The 14,259-nt window shown below is 49.4% G+C and overlaps 1 protein-coding gene across 4 annotated transcripts in view; it reads right to left on the reverse strand.

Annotated features, from left to right (window-relative positions):
- Window positions 1–14,259, reverse strand: part of LOC110403351 (gamma-aminobutyric acid receptor subunit beta-4) — a 67,264-nt gene that overhangs the window by 52,511 nt on the left and 494 nt on the right. For 2 of the 4 annotated variants that reach the window (XM_021406476.1, XM_021406475.1), the window contains exon 2: window positions 10,926–11,014. In XM_021406476.1, the coding sequence (XP_021262151.1) occupies window positions 10,926–11,014 (89 nt within the window). Of the gene's footprint in view, window positions 1–6,241; window positions 7,268–7,717; window positions 7,818–10,925; window positions 11,015–14,259 lie in introns of those variants that run through there. The other 2 variants (XR_002441624.1, XM_021406477.1) reach the window with 2 other exon arrangements.

Consider the following 14,259-nt stretch of genomic DNA (forward strand, 5'->3'; position numbering starts at 1 on the left):
GCATCCCTCTTTCCAAATGTTAGATATGGGATTGTATGTTTTTATCTCTCAGTTTCTTGGTCGCTTGGATATGCTTTGTTCAGGTTCTGCTTTTTCTCCAGCATCAAGACAGAGAAAATCTAAATGGAATTGGTGATGGGTGAGAACTGCAAGACCGCTATAGGAAGAAGGATTCAAGTTTGCAAGTTGATCAGTTTGGAAAGACTGAAGCCCAGGCTGGTGTTTCCATCATCCTGCTGACTATCATTTTGCAAAAGTGTGCTGGAGATTCATCAGGAACAAAGTTCCCAGGCCACCCCTTACCCCAGTACGTGTTATTAAGAGATACAACCACCATTTGTTCACCAAAATAATTGCTTTCACTCAGGATGCATGGATGAGCAAATCTTGCAGAGCTTTTACATATATATTCATCTCCAGCAATTCATCAACATAATAATCACGCATTATTAACTTGAGTACTCATCAATTTTTTTTCTCCAGCTTCAAATACGAGCAAGGAGCTAGTGTGCAACAGAGAAGAAAAACATGTAGAGGAGCTTCTGATGAATGTTCTATTTTTGAAATGAAAGGAGAATAAGAAGAAAAACTCAGATCATCACGTACCCTCTCCCTCTCTTCTAAAAATGTCCTGCCAATCTGAGACCCTTCCCCGGAACCCAGCAGGCTGGGCATTCCTCCAGATCTAACACACAGCCTGTTTGCCTTGTGGAGCTTCCTCTCCCTGTCTGGAGGAGGTTTCTTTCTTCATGTGACAATGTTCCACCAGCAAGGTCCCACGCATAAGCTAGGTGTCCTCCTGTCCTGGAGGAAAGTCTCTGGTGTTATACCCGTAGCTTTGGCAACTGTGTGTTCCCTGCTGAGCTACTCAGTGCAGACCCACAATGCCTCTCCTGCACCTGCCCTTACCCAAAACATGAACTACTCTAAACCTGAAAGTGACTTCTGCTGTGGTCTTACAAATACAAAGCTGCTTAAAGAAAGAAGTCTGCAGGTGAGTTGCCTGATTGAATCACAGAATCATTAAGTTTGGAAAAGACCACTAAGATCATCTAGACCAACCATCACGCCTCACCACTGTGCCAATCTATAAGTGCCAATGCAGCCAACATATAAAAGAAGAGCAAGAGAGATAGAGGATCACCAGGAATCTGCCTGGTACCTGAAAGGAAATGTGTTTGGAAAGATCTATGGATGAGGAAACCTTTCCTAGTTGCACAGCACTGCTGCAGTTATGACCCGTGGAAGGGGAAAGGACAGTTTGAGGTTCTCACTTCCCTGCTGCCTGATGAGCCTTGGTTCTGAACACTGGCACTGGATGATAAACTGTCACAGGAACTGGATAAGATGTGGTGTTTCAGGGTCATTTTTTTTGGTAGAAGTTGGTCTGTGTAGCAGACAAAAGCCTACTACTGATTTCAAAGGCTGAGATAACCCTGCTGGCTCAGAGGGCTGAGGCTTGCTCTGGGCAGGGAAGGGCAGGGTGTCTGCTCCTGCCGGCATTGATGGTCATTACAGAAGCACAAGAGCAGTAGAGGCTGGAATTAGTGCGAAATCTGGGACACCTGTCTGAATTTCTCTAGTATATGGCATGATCATACCCAATGAGTCTATTATTTGCCTCGTGGCTTATTTTCCAAATATTCAGCCAATGATTGTTCAGAATTTTGTATTTTCTGAAAAGGCCATGGGGAATGCTCTCCTGTTCTATCCACCAGGAGGGGAACTACTTGTGAACAAAATTAATACCCACTGCACGTCAGAACCTTTCCTACGGCCCTTCCATTTCTCCACAGCAAGAGATGGGCACAAGTACCCATTCCCTATGGAGGGTTTGCAGGCTGTTTAGTGACCAAGCAGTGGACCAGAGCACTGACAGTGCTCTTGTCTGCTCTTGTGAATAAAAAGCAACAGAGGGAAGCAGTTCTTCCCAGTTCCATTCCTTGCTCTGCCACAGGTTTTTCTGTGCCACCCTCAGCAGGCTGCCACCTCTCGGTGTCTGCAGATGTACAGTGGAGCTAGCAGAAGCCCATCAGCCCACTGGTAGTGGGGAAGATCTGTTAGTCAATGTTTGTACAGCACAGAAGCCTTGCTGCTATCTGTCACACAGAGCCCATAATGCTACCTGAGAACAAATTATATTCATGCATAATCAAAATCACATCCAGCTCAGCCCCGATTCGAGAATCCTTTTTGGCTGGTGATGATGTCCAGAGCAGAGAGAGCACAGCTTGATTTCCAGAGCCCAGGCTGAGCTGGCAGAGCTGGCAGGTAGAAATATCTTGTTTTGACTGGTAAACTGAGCAAATTTGACATGGAAACCACTGAGGGAGAATAAATATGGAACAACAAGATGTAATTTTTACAGAGGCTCTTTTCCAACCATAACTGTACTCCGAGACATCCCAGACTTGAACTAAGAGGTCCTGAGGTCTGGGGAAGGAAATTCAAGCCATGGTAGGTTTGGCTGAGGCTCGCCCCTGTCACAAGCACAGACATCTCTAAGTGCACAATTACTTAACGGCACTATTCCTTCAGGACTACAAAGAGCACAAGAAATAGAAAGGAACAGAAAAGGGAGGGAGGGAAGATCAGAGAAGAAAAAGAGTTTTTAGCTCTGACACAGAACCAAGAATAAATGCCAGAATCAGAAGAATAGCCGATAGGAAATGCATGATCAGTGTTCTCCAAAGCAGCCTGAAATGCATACCCTGCTCAAAGCAAATAGCAGTGCTCCTCCAGCCTGGGAAGAAGGGCTGACTGAGCCAAGCTCAGCTGCTTTCCATTTAATGGGAACAGGATCAGTCACTGAATCAACAGAATACCTGTTTATTTGACAGATCTGTTCGTGCCATGGGGCCCTACCATGCAGCATTGCTCCCTTTCTCACACACATGATGTGATGGCTTTATGCCATCATTAAGCACATCATTTGTCATGTCCATGTTTCTAGCAATGTTTTTAACAAGTGCATGATATTTCACATGAAATATCAAGATATAAATAGACACTTAACAAACCCCACCAAGGGCTATCTGCAAGAATGGATCTTACTCTTCCACACCAAATACTGTCACTACTGCTGAAGAACTGTGTTACATCAGTTCAGACTGACTCTTCAGTAGCCTCCTGCTAATTTATTTTTGAACCAGACACAGGTGAGAAGACTGACATGCACACACAGCCTGTGTTTTTTATTTTGTGCTCTATGGGTTAAAAACATTCTTCTGCCTAACTGGGATATTGGGATTCTTAAGAAATGAATGATACGTATGTGTAAAGCTGCTCTGATGAGCAGCTCTAGGGCTGTGGGAATATATTCTGAGTAATCAAAAGAACTTGTACTAATGAGTTTTGCACTCTTTTTACATTTTGCTGGCAGTGACAGTCTTCTAGAAGGCAAGTTTACAGGCAGGAATAGACTCAGAAATGGCTGGGTGTTACATAGATATTAATCAAGGAGTAAGATGTGTCCAGGTGAGATGGCAAACATCTTCCAGACTTGCTATAAACAGCAGCCTGCTTTTGATTAGTTAATTAATTAAGAATTATTGAAATTTTTATGCCAATCAGTACCTTGAATACATTGTACTCTGTAATAAAAGAGAAAAAAAATATGTGACTAAGAAAAGAGGCAAAATTTGTGGAATTAACGCTTTGCAAAAGGATGATGACATCTTTCTTTTAGAGACAGAGAGATCTCAGAGCCCTTCACCAGCCATGGTGGCTGTGCCAGGGGTGGAATGGATTGGCATGGAAAGACCACACCAGCCAAAGGAGAAAAGGAAGGAGGAGGGCAACTGAATACTGTAATCCTACATGGAATTTGTCACAGACAGAAGAATCAACATCCGTTGCTGTGAAAGTATAGTGGTTTCATGGATGACAGCAAGCCCTCATGTCCTTCACTGGGTACTGAATCCAGCAAACACCACTTGGTGCTACCAAGCACTGCTCTAGGGCAGGCATTCAGATTGCTCAGACACCCAAACTCAACATTACTTTGCACTGAGAGTCAGGGGAACTCATCGCCATTGCTGTTTTTGTCATACCACCAAGGGCTTCCTATCACTGAAGGATCTTGTGGGGCCATGGATGAATGCACAAATATATTCAGCATGCAACAAGGAGTTAGCAAGATATGCCACACTGGAGGATGAGACTAAAAATTCTAAAATATTACTGCACCCAAAAAACAAAATGGATGAAACATAAGTGGAATCATGCTCACAGCTGAATGGATGCTATACAGGCAGTTCTTAATTAAAGAGTCTGCAGGATTCCTGTTCGTTCCTCTTCCTTGTTCAACAGAGGATGGATTTGCTCTGAGGATGACGTAGGATTATGTACAGGAGAACTGTGTTGTCAGTGGGGTCCCTGGCTGCTTTGCAGAAAATCTGATAGCCATGCAGTGAGTGAGGGGGAGGCCTCCAGGAAAGGAAAGGTATTTGTGTAGATGTGTCCTGTTCTCCAGCACTGGGCATGTCACAGTCCTATACCCAGATCTTATTGGTTTTCATGGACTTTGTATGCCTATTTGGGCATGGGGCTGAGCAGTCACAGCTATGGCTGATATCAATAGGCACCATGCTTTGAACACGTCATGTGCAGAATGCAGCACTGCTAAGTATTCTGAAAAATCAGGTGTTTTGGCTGGGCATCCCACAGCAGGGGCTACTTTTGACTCCTCAGAGAAGTGTGAAGATAATCACACTGTGCTTGCATATTTGACAGCAGAAACTAAAACAATTAGTTCTGTAGGAGCACATCTCAGTATGGAGCAGTCAAGAAAGCCCAAGCATGAGCTGGTGTTTGTGGCTTTGCACCAGATGTGCAGCTCACTCCAACCTCTCCTGGCTCAGTCTGTCCTAATCATTTGCCACGACCACCTCAGCTCATCCCCACTATCATGCTGCCAGCCTGTGCCCCTTTTGAGTCAGGGGAACATGAAGGAGCATCTCCATCATCTCCATGTGTAACAGCATCATCCCCTGGGTGCTCTGTGGAGGTGTGCATGAGGAAGCGGTTGTTGGAGCTCTCCTCCAGATGCACCCTCACAAGAACAAATGCAGAGCCAGGGAGCAAGCTTGATTGTGGCTTTTCTGAAGTCCTGAGTGTTTGACTTTACAGCCTCAAAGTCCTTTTCACAGTATGTATTTCCTATAAAAAGAGCAAAGTGAAAAAAACAGAAATCCCATCATGTGGCAATGTGTTAACATCCACATATGTCCCAAGAAGGACTGGATCCTTTCATTTCCTGCCACTTCGGCTAATGAAGTAAGACACAACAGCAGGAGGTTGTCATCTTCTTTCTGGATTAGCCCTAGAGAGGATCTGACCCATGGTCTGGAGCCAGAAGTCACGTACGTCGGGGAGGAAGCAGGGGCTGAGCAGCTGCAACCAATTTACCAACCAAGGACACACTTTTCCCAACGCCCTTTCCTTAGGAAGAAGAGTGGGACTACTGATAGCCCTAGTGGCATATCCACCTTAGCTTTGGCCCTGGGAGGCATGGGGGTTTGCTAATTTTTCCAAGCCACTCCTTCCTCCATTTACTCCTTTCCTCCTATTCAGCCCCCTGTTTTCAAACCCAAAGCTGCTCCCCCTGGGTATGGAGGAGGAAGGGTGATATCTCCCACTGCAGTCAGGCTGCAAAGTGCAGCAGGTTAATGTGTGTTCAGCTCTGGGCAGTCTCTCCTGCGGACAGTGAAGGACAGCTGGGGAGAAAAGGGTGCCATCCTGCTGGGACACACTTCTCTGCCCCAAAGCATGCAAAAATGTCGGCTGAAGGCATCTCAGAAGCATTGAGGATATCAAGTCTGGCCACTCTGAGAACTTAACATTTTTGCCACAGAAAGCGAAGAGAGATGCAGTGCTGAAGACTAAGTGCTGGAAGGGCAGGATTGCAGCTCCATCTTGCAGGGTGCCCTCTCCCTCCCTGCCATGTTGGGATGGATGGCGGTGGTGGCATTGAGATACCGGTGTCACCATGCCGGGGCAGTGGTGGCCCTGGGCAGCAGCTGTGTGCGCACCAGGGCCAGCCCTGCTGGGATGCTGCCGACTTCACCCCCAGCATTTTGAAAGAGGGAAAAAAAAGCCCAATGCATACATGCCTCGGCTTGTTCTCAGAAATATCTGAATCATTTTGCCTAAAATTTCCCCTCTTTCCTCTGAAAAGTGAAAGCAAGCTAGCTACATGGAAAAAAAAACCACAACAGGAGCGCAGTGGCCAAGCCTTATACGCAGTAGAAAACAGGGACATTTTCAGGGAGCCTTAGCACTATGCAACACTGCCAGCCCTGCCTACGTAAGGCACCAAATTCCCGTTCCTTCCAGTACAGTGCCACTGGGACCAGTTGTTTCCCAGCCATGCAGGGCTGGGGGGCCAGGGCTTGGCCTCGCCACCTCCTGCCACATTGGTGCCAGCCAACACCACAGCTCCTGCCAGCCCTGCTGCCTTCCGAGCCCTGAACTACTGACAATGCTTCACTGCAACACTTTATGCATCAGCAATCGTTCGTTTTTACAGTTCTGGGTTTTAAGCCATGTCGTTACACAGGGGATGGCTGAGGATTTTCCCCAGGCCCACTGAACTTGGGGTGGCCTTTACTGCCCCTGAGGAAGAAGTGCTGGGAAACAGGAAAGGTGTGGGGGAGGCTGGGACCGCAGGAGGGTGCAGGTGTGATGGAGCAGAGAGGGATGAGGGCAGGAAGGGCAGGGAGGAGAAGCAGGGAGGGAGATGAAGGAGGGGTTCATGTCTTAAAGGAGAGAGGTGAGACAGGGCAAGGTTGATGGAAGCTGGGAAGCCAGGTCCATGCTGCACCGCAGAGCACCTACGAGCCCTAAACCCAGATTCATTTGGATCCAAGATCCCCTACACCCTAATCCTTCTTAGGGAAATTTGAATAAAAATTGGAGCAGGGGGAGCTGCTGAACCCACGGGCATGGAAACACAGGAAACATGGAAACATATGCCATCATTCCCTTTTCATCATGCATTTTCAGGCACCGTGCACATGGCCCAGGGTCAACACCAGGAACCCTGCATTTCTAGGTAGGCTGGGGACAAGGAGCAGGGAATAACATCCCCTTGTTTTTTGACTAAGATCTGTAAAAGATTCCACGCAGGGTCCTCTTTGCTTCGGCTCCATGGAAGAAGAGAAAGTCTTGAAAAGTTTCAGGTTGGAAATGTTGCACCAACAGAGAGCAGCTGAGTCACTGAGCTCAAGCGGGATCCTCCTGCCATTCCTTCACTGGCTTCTCTACCCTGGGGCAAGATAGTCTTCATTTACTTTGTCTTCCTTTTTTTTTGTGTGTCTTTCTTTCTTTTTTTTTTCCTCCTATGGCACTAATGCTTCTCAAAGTGAGTGCCTAAGAGCACTTACAAGAACCAAGGTGCTGCTCTGCAATTTCTTTCTCTCCCCCACCCGCAGCTTTGCGATGCTTCCCAGAACAGATCTGCAGCATTGTCCAGTCCTACATGGGCATTTGCTGCATCCTGCTTGCTGTGCCATGGCCTGGCTTGCACCCCACGCGAAAGGAGGCATTGACCTCTGAGCCATTGATCCCTCAGGACAGGATCAGTGGATGGCAGTGCATCCCTGCCACTGCCACTTGGTCCCCCTGTGAGCTGCCCTGCTCCCTCAGAGCTGAGTGGGCTCCCCAGTACCTCCCTAAAAACCTTCTTCCCTCCCTTTCACTGCTGATCTTGCAGTACCAAGGCAGAGATCTCTGCTTCAGTGGACCAAGAGCATTGGCTTAATCTTTCCCCTGCCATGCAGATGCTTCCTCCAGACCCGTTCCAGATCCTCACCACAATCCTGGCCAAACCCCTTAGAACTGTATTGTGATGACACCCTGCCCTTTCTCCTTGCTGAGCCCATGAAAATTGAGCATTGCTGTCCCTGCATATGTGCCGCTGTCCCACATCTCCTTGACCTGGCATGCTCTCCTAGGGTTTGGAGGACAGTCTCTGGAAAGTAAGAAGGAATGGCCAGGGCTTACCAAGCTGGGTGGGTTTATCACCTGCACCCCAAGGGCAGATGTACCTGTTGTCCCCACAGCATCCACTTCAATATCACCCACCTCACTCCACTTCTCCTGGCTTCTAAATCTGTTGGGCAGCCTCTGCTGACCCAGGATGGCTTTCTGGAGGAGGTGCTCCCAGATTTTTCCATCACCCCCGCATGGCTCCAACTTTCCCCCATTTTCCCTTATTTCCTGCCATTCAGCTCGGCTCCCAGGTGAGCATGTCACACTCAATGCCACCGCACCACCCCTGAGAGCCGACCTGCTCATCGGCCTAATGGGTTTCAAGAGGGTGGGGGAGAGGGGAGGAGAGTGAGTGGCTGACGCTTCTCAGCCACTCAGCTCAGCCCGAAGCTAACGAGGCATCTCAAAATTAAAAAGTGAACTGCAATCCCCAGCAGGCCTGTCCTCCTTTTGGCATTAGCCAGAGTTCTCATTCTCTTTCAAAAAAAAAAAAAAAAAGAGGACTGGGGAACCGTGAGTTGCATTTGGAGCTGTTGAATCACCACATCCTGAGTGCAATGAGGGTGCTGGGACAAGGAGGGCCCTTGGATGGAGACAGCAGCACAAAGGTCTTTGGTGCTGCTGGAAATCCTTTATTCTCCAGGGAAAGGAGGGAAGCTTACGCCCATCTTGCCCAGCATCCAAGACATGGGCACTGTCCTGGAGAGCAGCCCAGTCCTCAGGTTTCCTGAGACCAGAAACCACTACAGGTTAGATGAGTCTTGGTGTGGTCTCTCTGGATTTATCCTAGCAATGAATTTGCCCAAAACCTCAGAGAGCTGGTGAGCTCTGGGGACAGTGATAGTGCAAGGAGACTTCCACCCTTTTTCCTTAGGTGTACAAAGCTAATGACCTCCGGTTTTCAGACCCACTTCTCAGCCCATCTTTCCCTTATTTATAGGTGCAGCAGGAACAATTTTTCCACACAGAAGTTTATCCTCAAGAGCAGAGGGCCAGACATGCTGAGAGTTAGGGTAACTGCACACTGACCACTGAAGGCACAATAGTGGGTACTGCCAGAGGGGTCTTTGCACCCTCAAGCAGAGGGAGGGGCAAGAGAGGGTGAAAGGCAGCAGTGAGATGCATACAGGAATTAAGTCTACTGCTTTCATTCTCTTGGTCAGCTTGAGTGAGAAAATGCGTTTTGTTCTTTGGGAATTCAAGGTAAAATCAAAAAAACTGCAATGGTTTCTCAAAAACATCCATTTTACAGTCAGAAAGGAGGCACTGCATGCTCAGCCCAGCCCATGCACTGCGCAGACCTGGCAGTGCCAGCAGCACCTCTAGCACCTGGACTGAAGGATGGGGTGGTGTGTCCCAGGGGCAAGCTGGGTGTCCCAGGGACCTGGGGGTGCAGGACCTCCACAGCCCTCTGCTCTGTGCCCCTGTGCAGCCAGGTCACCTGCTGTTTTACTGTATCATAATGATCTCAGTGGCTTAGGAGATGGTTTTCCTCTCTGTTTTTATGTCATCTCTGCAGTTCTCCTTCTCATAAAATGTGACTGCACCAATTCCTGTGATTGGGGCAGGTCAGCTAATAGGGGCATTTCACATTTCCCAGATAGACCTTTAAAGCAATCCAGCCATATCTCACATCCAAAGGAGAGGAGGGAGAGGGAGGAATCCTGCTGCTTTGCATACGCTTACAAAGCCGTACCCCACTGCACTGAAGTCACACCCAGCTGCACCCTGGAGGAACAAGCATCATCCCTGCCCCACAGCCCCCACTAGGCCAGGGCCAGCAGCACTTTGTGCTGCCCTCACATCACCGGGCCGACTTCAAAACCTGAAGAAATCTGCAGCAATATTCCCCTACCCATGGTTTCAAGGAGATTTGGATCAAGCTCTTTGGGATAAAATTCCTCCTTTGCCCTCCACTGACGTGACTCTGGCATCTCTTCCCCTCAAAAGCCCGTAAATGAATCTGCTTCCCAGCAGTTGCCTGGAGAACATCTGACCTCCTTGGGCTGAAGCTCCTCCAGTCCCACACTCCTCCTCCTGAGGAGGAACTGGCATTGCTCAGAGAAGGCAGAAAACAGCCAAGTACGGCAGGTGAAGCCAGGAGTGCTCCAACCCCTTCCACCATCTTGGAATGTTCTCTGACCACGTGGTCAGTGGTGGGATCTCCAGAGCCTGCAGCTTTCCAACAGACAGACCTCATCAGTGCCCTGCAGTATGACAATATCCAAGGATTATTTCCTGTTTCATCTCCACCCAAGCTGACAAAGAGCAAACCCTTCCCTATCTCCTTTTTGTTCACAGAATACAAGAGAGGAATTGCAGATCCTTCCATCTCCTACTGAAAACAGTGAGGTCAGGGTAATATTTTATCCCATATTGTCATCAAGGGGTACAGACAAACTGACAGCCTTGCCAATGGACATCCCAACCCTCTGCAGGGAAAGCAGCTATAAAATCTGGCACCAGGAGCAGCAGAAGTCATGGAGATATGAACTGTGGTCCGTGAGGGAGGGAAGTTCAGGGTAGAGAAAATCTAGAGTGTCTGTCTCAGCAAATTGTCCTGAGAAACATCCTACAATGAGCAATCCCCCATCTGTCTGCAGACATTGCAAATTCAGGATAGAGTTCCTCTTTTTTCTACACTTCTCATCTCCAATGTCTCTCAGAAACATTGAACCTGGACTGAGAGAGTTGGCCTGCGCCCTGTGGAGCTCAGTGTTCAGCTAAGCCAGGGGCCAAAGCAGGCACTGGGGAGACCAAGGAGCCAGGGATGGGGAAGGATGAGGAAGCGCAGGGAGGGCAGGGTGGGATGGGAGGAGGAGGGAAACCATGGAGAAGAAGAAAACGTGAGGCAGGAGGGAGCATGTTGCAGGGTGGTGCATGGTGCAGGCAGGATCCTGTGCTCTGCCTCTCGCAATCAACCGTCACCATACCTCCAAAGTCAGGCCTGAGGCGGACGTCATAGCCCTTCAGCAGTTTGTCCACAATTTCTTTCACCACAGAAATATTCCCAGTGGATGGGCTGAAATAAAAAGGAGAGAATCCTCATCATTCTCTGTGCTCCCAGCCCCGTGCATGGGGATCCCAACCAGCCAGTTCCATCACAGTATCCCTCATATCCCACAGCATCCCACAGGACCCCTGGCATCTCGCAGGACCACGCAACCTGTGCTGCCTCCCAGTGCATGGCTGTGTCCCAGCCACCTCACAGCCTGGTGTACCCTGGCCACCAACCTGCCCTTCCCCTGATCTCACACTGCACAGCATGGACTGTCATGCACTGATGTCCCCACTGCACACCTGCCCCCAACACACAGCCTGCACTGCCACAACTCCCTCTACACCCAGATATGTCTTTATGCTATCAAAGCACAGCAAAAAGCAATGTCAGAACACGCAGCCAATCTCTGGCATGAAAAAATTCATTTTCTGCCACTCAGCATCACCATGGCTTCTTAGCAACGCAAATCAAGAGGCAGAGATGGGAGACAGGGTCCATCTTCTGCTATGTGTGCCAGGGCACGGCACCTTGCCCTCCGGCCCCCTGACTGACATGCAGGGCTGCCTCTGCTTCAGCAGTTTAAGCCTCCCCTAGGCATGTCAGTGAGAAGGGTTCTTTCCCTAAAAGTAGCCCATGAGTCAAAGCAAAACCAAAGGTAGGAAAACAGAATGTAGAGGATACTAAAAATATTGAACCTATTCCATGTTGTGGGGATATATAGCTTCTGTCGCATGGAACTCAGCCCTGTGCCACCCTCCATCCCCTGCTCTGCATGAGAAATAGGGTCCCTGGTGGTAACAAGCACTGCTCCTTGCAGTCATCCACCAGAACAGCATGTTTCCCTGTCAGCACTGCCTCCCACATCCATCTAAGTCAAAGGAAAGCTGCACCATGGCACTACCTCTTCCAGCCAGCCTGTGCGTCGCTGGACACCAGCGCCTGTCCTGGTGTGTCCATGTGCATGCACACACACACACAGGGCAGACTCTATGGGGCATGCATGGCTTCCTGCATGGGCACATGGACATGCAGACACATCAAGGCACCAGAGCTCAAGGCTACAGCTGCGGCAGGTGTGCGCAAATGTGTGCATGTGTGTGATGACATCCAGGTCTTCACAGAGGGGATGACAGGTGCTCTGTTGGTTTGTGAGAAGCTGGGATGTGGACATGGTTTATACAGATGCACAGAAGCAGGAATTGATGGGTGCCATGGGCTGGAACCAGGTTCTCTGTGCAGGAATGGGTGGAGGCATGTGGGACTGGTGGTACTGGGCATGTGGTGAGGCTGTGGATGTGCAGGGATCTCTCGGCCAAACTGTGATGTGCAATGTGAGCCAGCACACCTCTCCGGCCCAGCTTTGGTGCAGGCACAAATCCTTCAGCGCTTGTGCCTGGGTTGTGACTGAGCTGCACTCCTGGCTGAGCACCTTACAAAGAGATATCCTTGGAGATTATTGTTTTAATCACTGTAAAAAGGCCAGAGAGGGCCATGAAGGTGAACGTTTTCACAGCACTGCGCCTGTGCTTGCAAGGGTGTTCACACCTGTGGATTTCTATGCAGGTATGCAAGTTTTTGCAGTGCAGTTTTGTATATATGTTCACTGTGGATTGTTAGTGTCCACAGGCATTTTTCATCTCTAGATAGTCATTCTTAGGCACAAAGATTTCCATATTCATATATTTCCACATACAGCATATAGACACAGTATGCCTTTCTCAGGGGGGCTACGCACTTCTGCCTCACGCAGGACATGAGCTCAGGAAGCTGCGTTACCTCTTTGGTATGGGCAAAGAAACCAAAGCAGAGACAGCAGCCTATGTGCCAGGGGCCGTGAAGTAACGGGCAAAGGGGGGAAAGGATAGAGGTGCTCGTTCCTCCCCATCAGTTGGCCCCATGAGGGCAAAAATTGGCGCTGTGATTAAGGGCAAGGTCTCTTGTCTCTCAGTGCTCTTCTTGATCCCAAAAGCCACTTCCCTAGTGCTGAGCAGGCAAGTTGTGCATTTGCCCAGCTGTGGGCGAGCAGCTGCATGTCAGTGCTATTCCTGGCAAATGTGGGTCTGCATCCGCCGAGGGAGCACATCCATCCAGCCTGTGAGCTGAATTTGTGAATACCGTGTCCCTGGCTGTGTGGGTGTGCATGTGCTTTACATATACATGCACACTTGCAGCCAAACATCCACATATATATGCACTGTGCTGCTGGCAGGGATGAGTGGGAGTAGCTGGAGGCTTGTGCACATGGGAGAGCGGTTTGTCCCCAGGATGTGCAGGGATGTGCATTGAGACTGTAGGTGAATGTCTGCCTGGGATATAAGCAGAAGAAATATACACATAAATACACATGCAAGGACACGTCTGAGCACAGGCTGCTGATGTGAGCATTGCTCTTCACACATTTGCTTCAAAGCATGTCTGTGTATGTGTCCATACACATTAGAATCATGCACACATAGTGTGCAGAAGGTGGGCACGTCTCTGCGCATGTGCATGCCTATAACTATGGGAACATAAATCTTTGTGTACACAGATATGCAAGCCTGTGCAGGGAGCTGCATATGTGCAATGGGAACGCTCTGTTAGCATGCAGGGCTGAGTGCCATAATGCCCCAGATCCCACCCCAGCACACAGGTCCAAACCCACCTGCCTGCATCTGTCAGAAGGAGGGTGTGGAGGAGCAGGCAGCGCTGCTCCTGCATGTGCAAGCAGCAGGAATGCCTGTGACAGAGCAAACAGGTGTGCTCTGTACACCTTGTCCAGGCTGGATGGGTGCCTGCGCCTCAGGCAGCTGGGATTGCTTGGAGTGCTCAAGGCATGCACCAGGAATAGCTGCAGCCTGGGCACGCAGGGAAGCAGTGCAAACATTGACATGGCTACACACAGAGCAGGTAAACTGTGCTGTGCTGTCGATGTGTTGCCATGCACATGTGTGCAGCCAATCAGCAGAGATGGATGCGTGCATGCAGGGCTGTATCTAAGCTGGCTGCACCCCCAGATGATTATGTGGCATGCCATAAATCTGCGTGTAGGCACAGACGTAGGCATCGCCTCCTGTGCACTGCGGAGCTGGGCTCTGCTAAGGGCACAGCACGCCTGGATGTGATGTGGCTGCGTGTGCACTGTGTGTGTGCAACACAGGCACGGTCAAGGCAGCCCTGTGCCGGGTGCGTATGCATGCAGCTCGGCTCCCACGGACACCATGTTTCCCAGCAAAACGCTTCATTTTGTTGTTTTCCCCCCAGGTTGAGCAGGAAGACGGGGTGGG

This window comes from Numida meleagris, chromosome 8, assembly GCF_002078875.1.
Source record: "Numida meleagris isolate 19003 breed g44 Domestic line chromosome 8, NumMel1.0, whole genome shotgun sequence".
In the NCBI taxonomy this organism is placed as follows: domain Eukaryota; kingdom Metazoa; phylum Chordata; class Aves; order Galliformes; family Numididae; genus Numida; species Numida meleagris.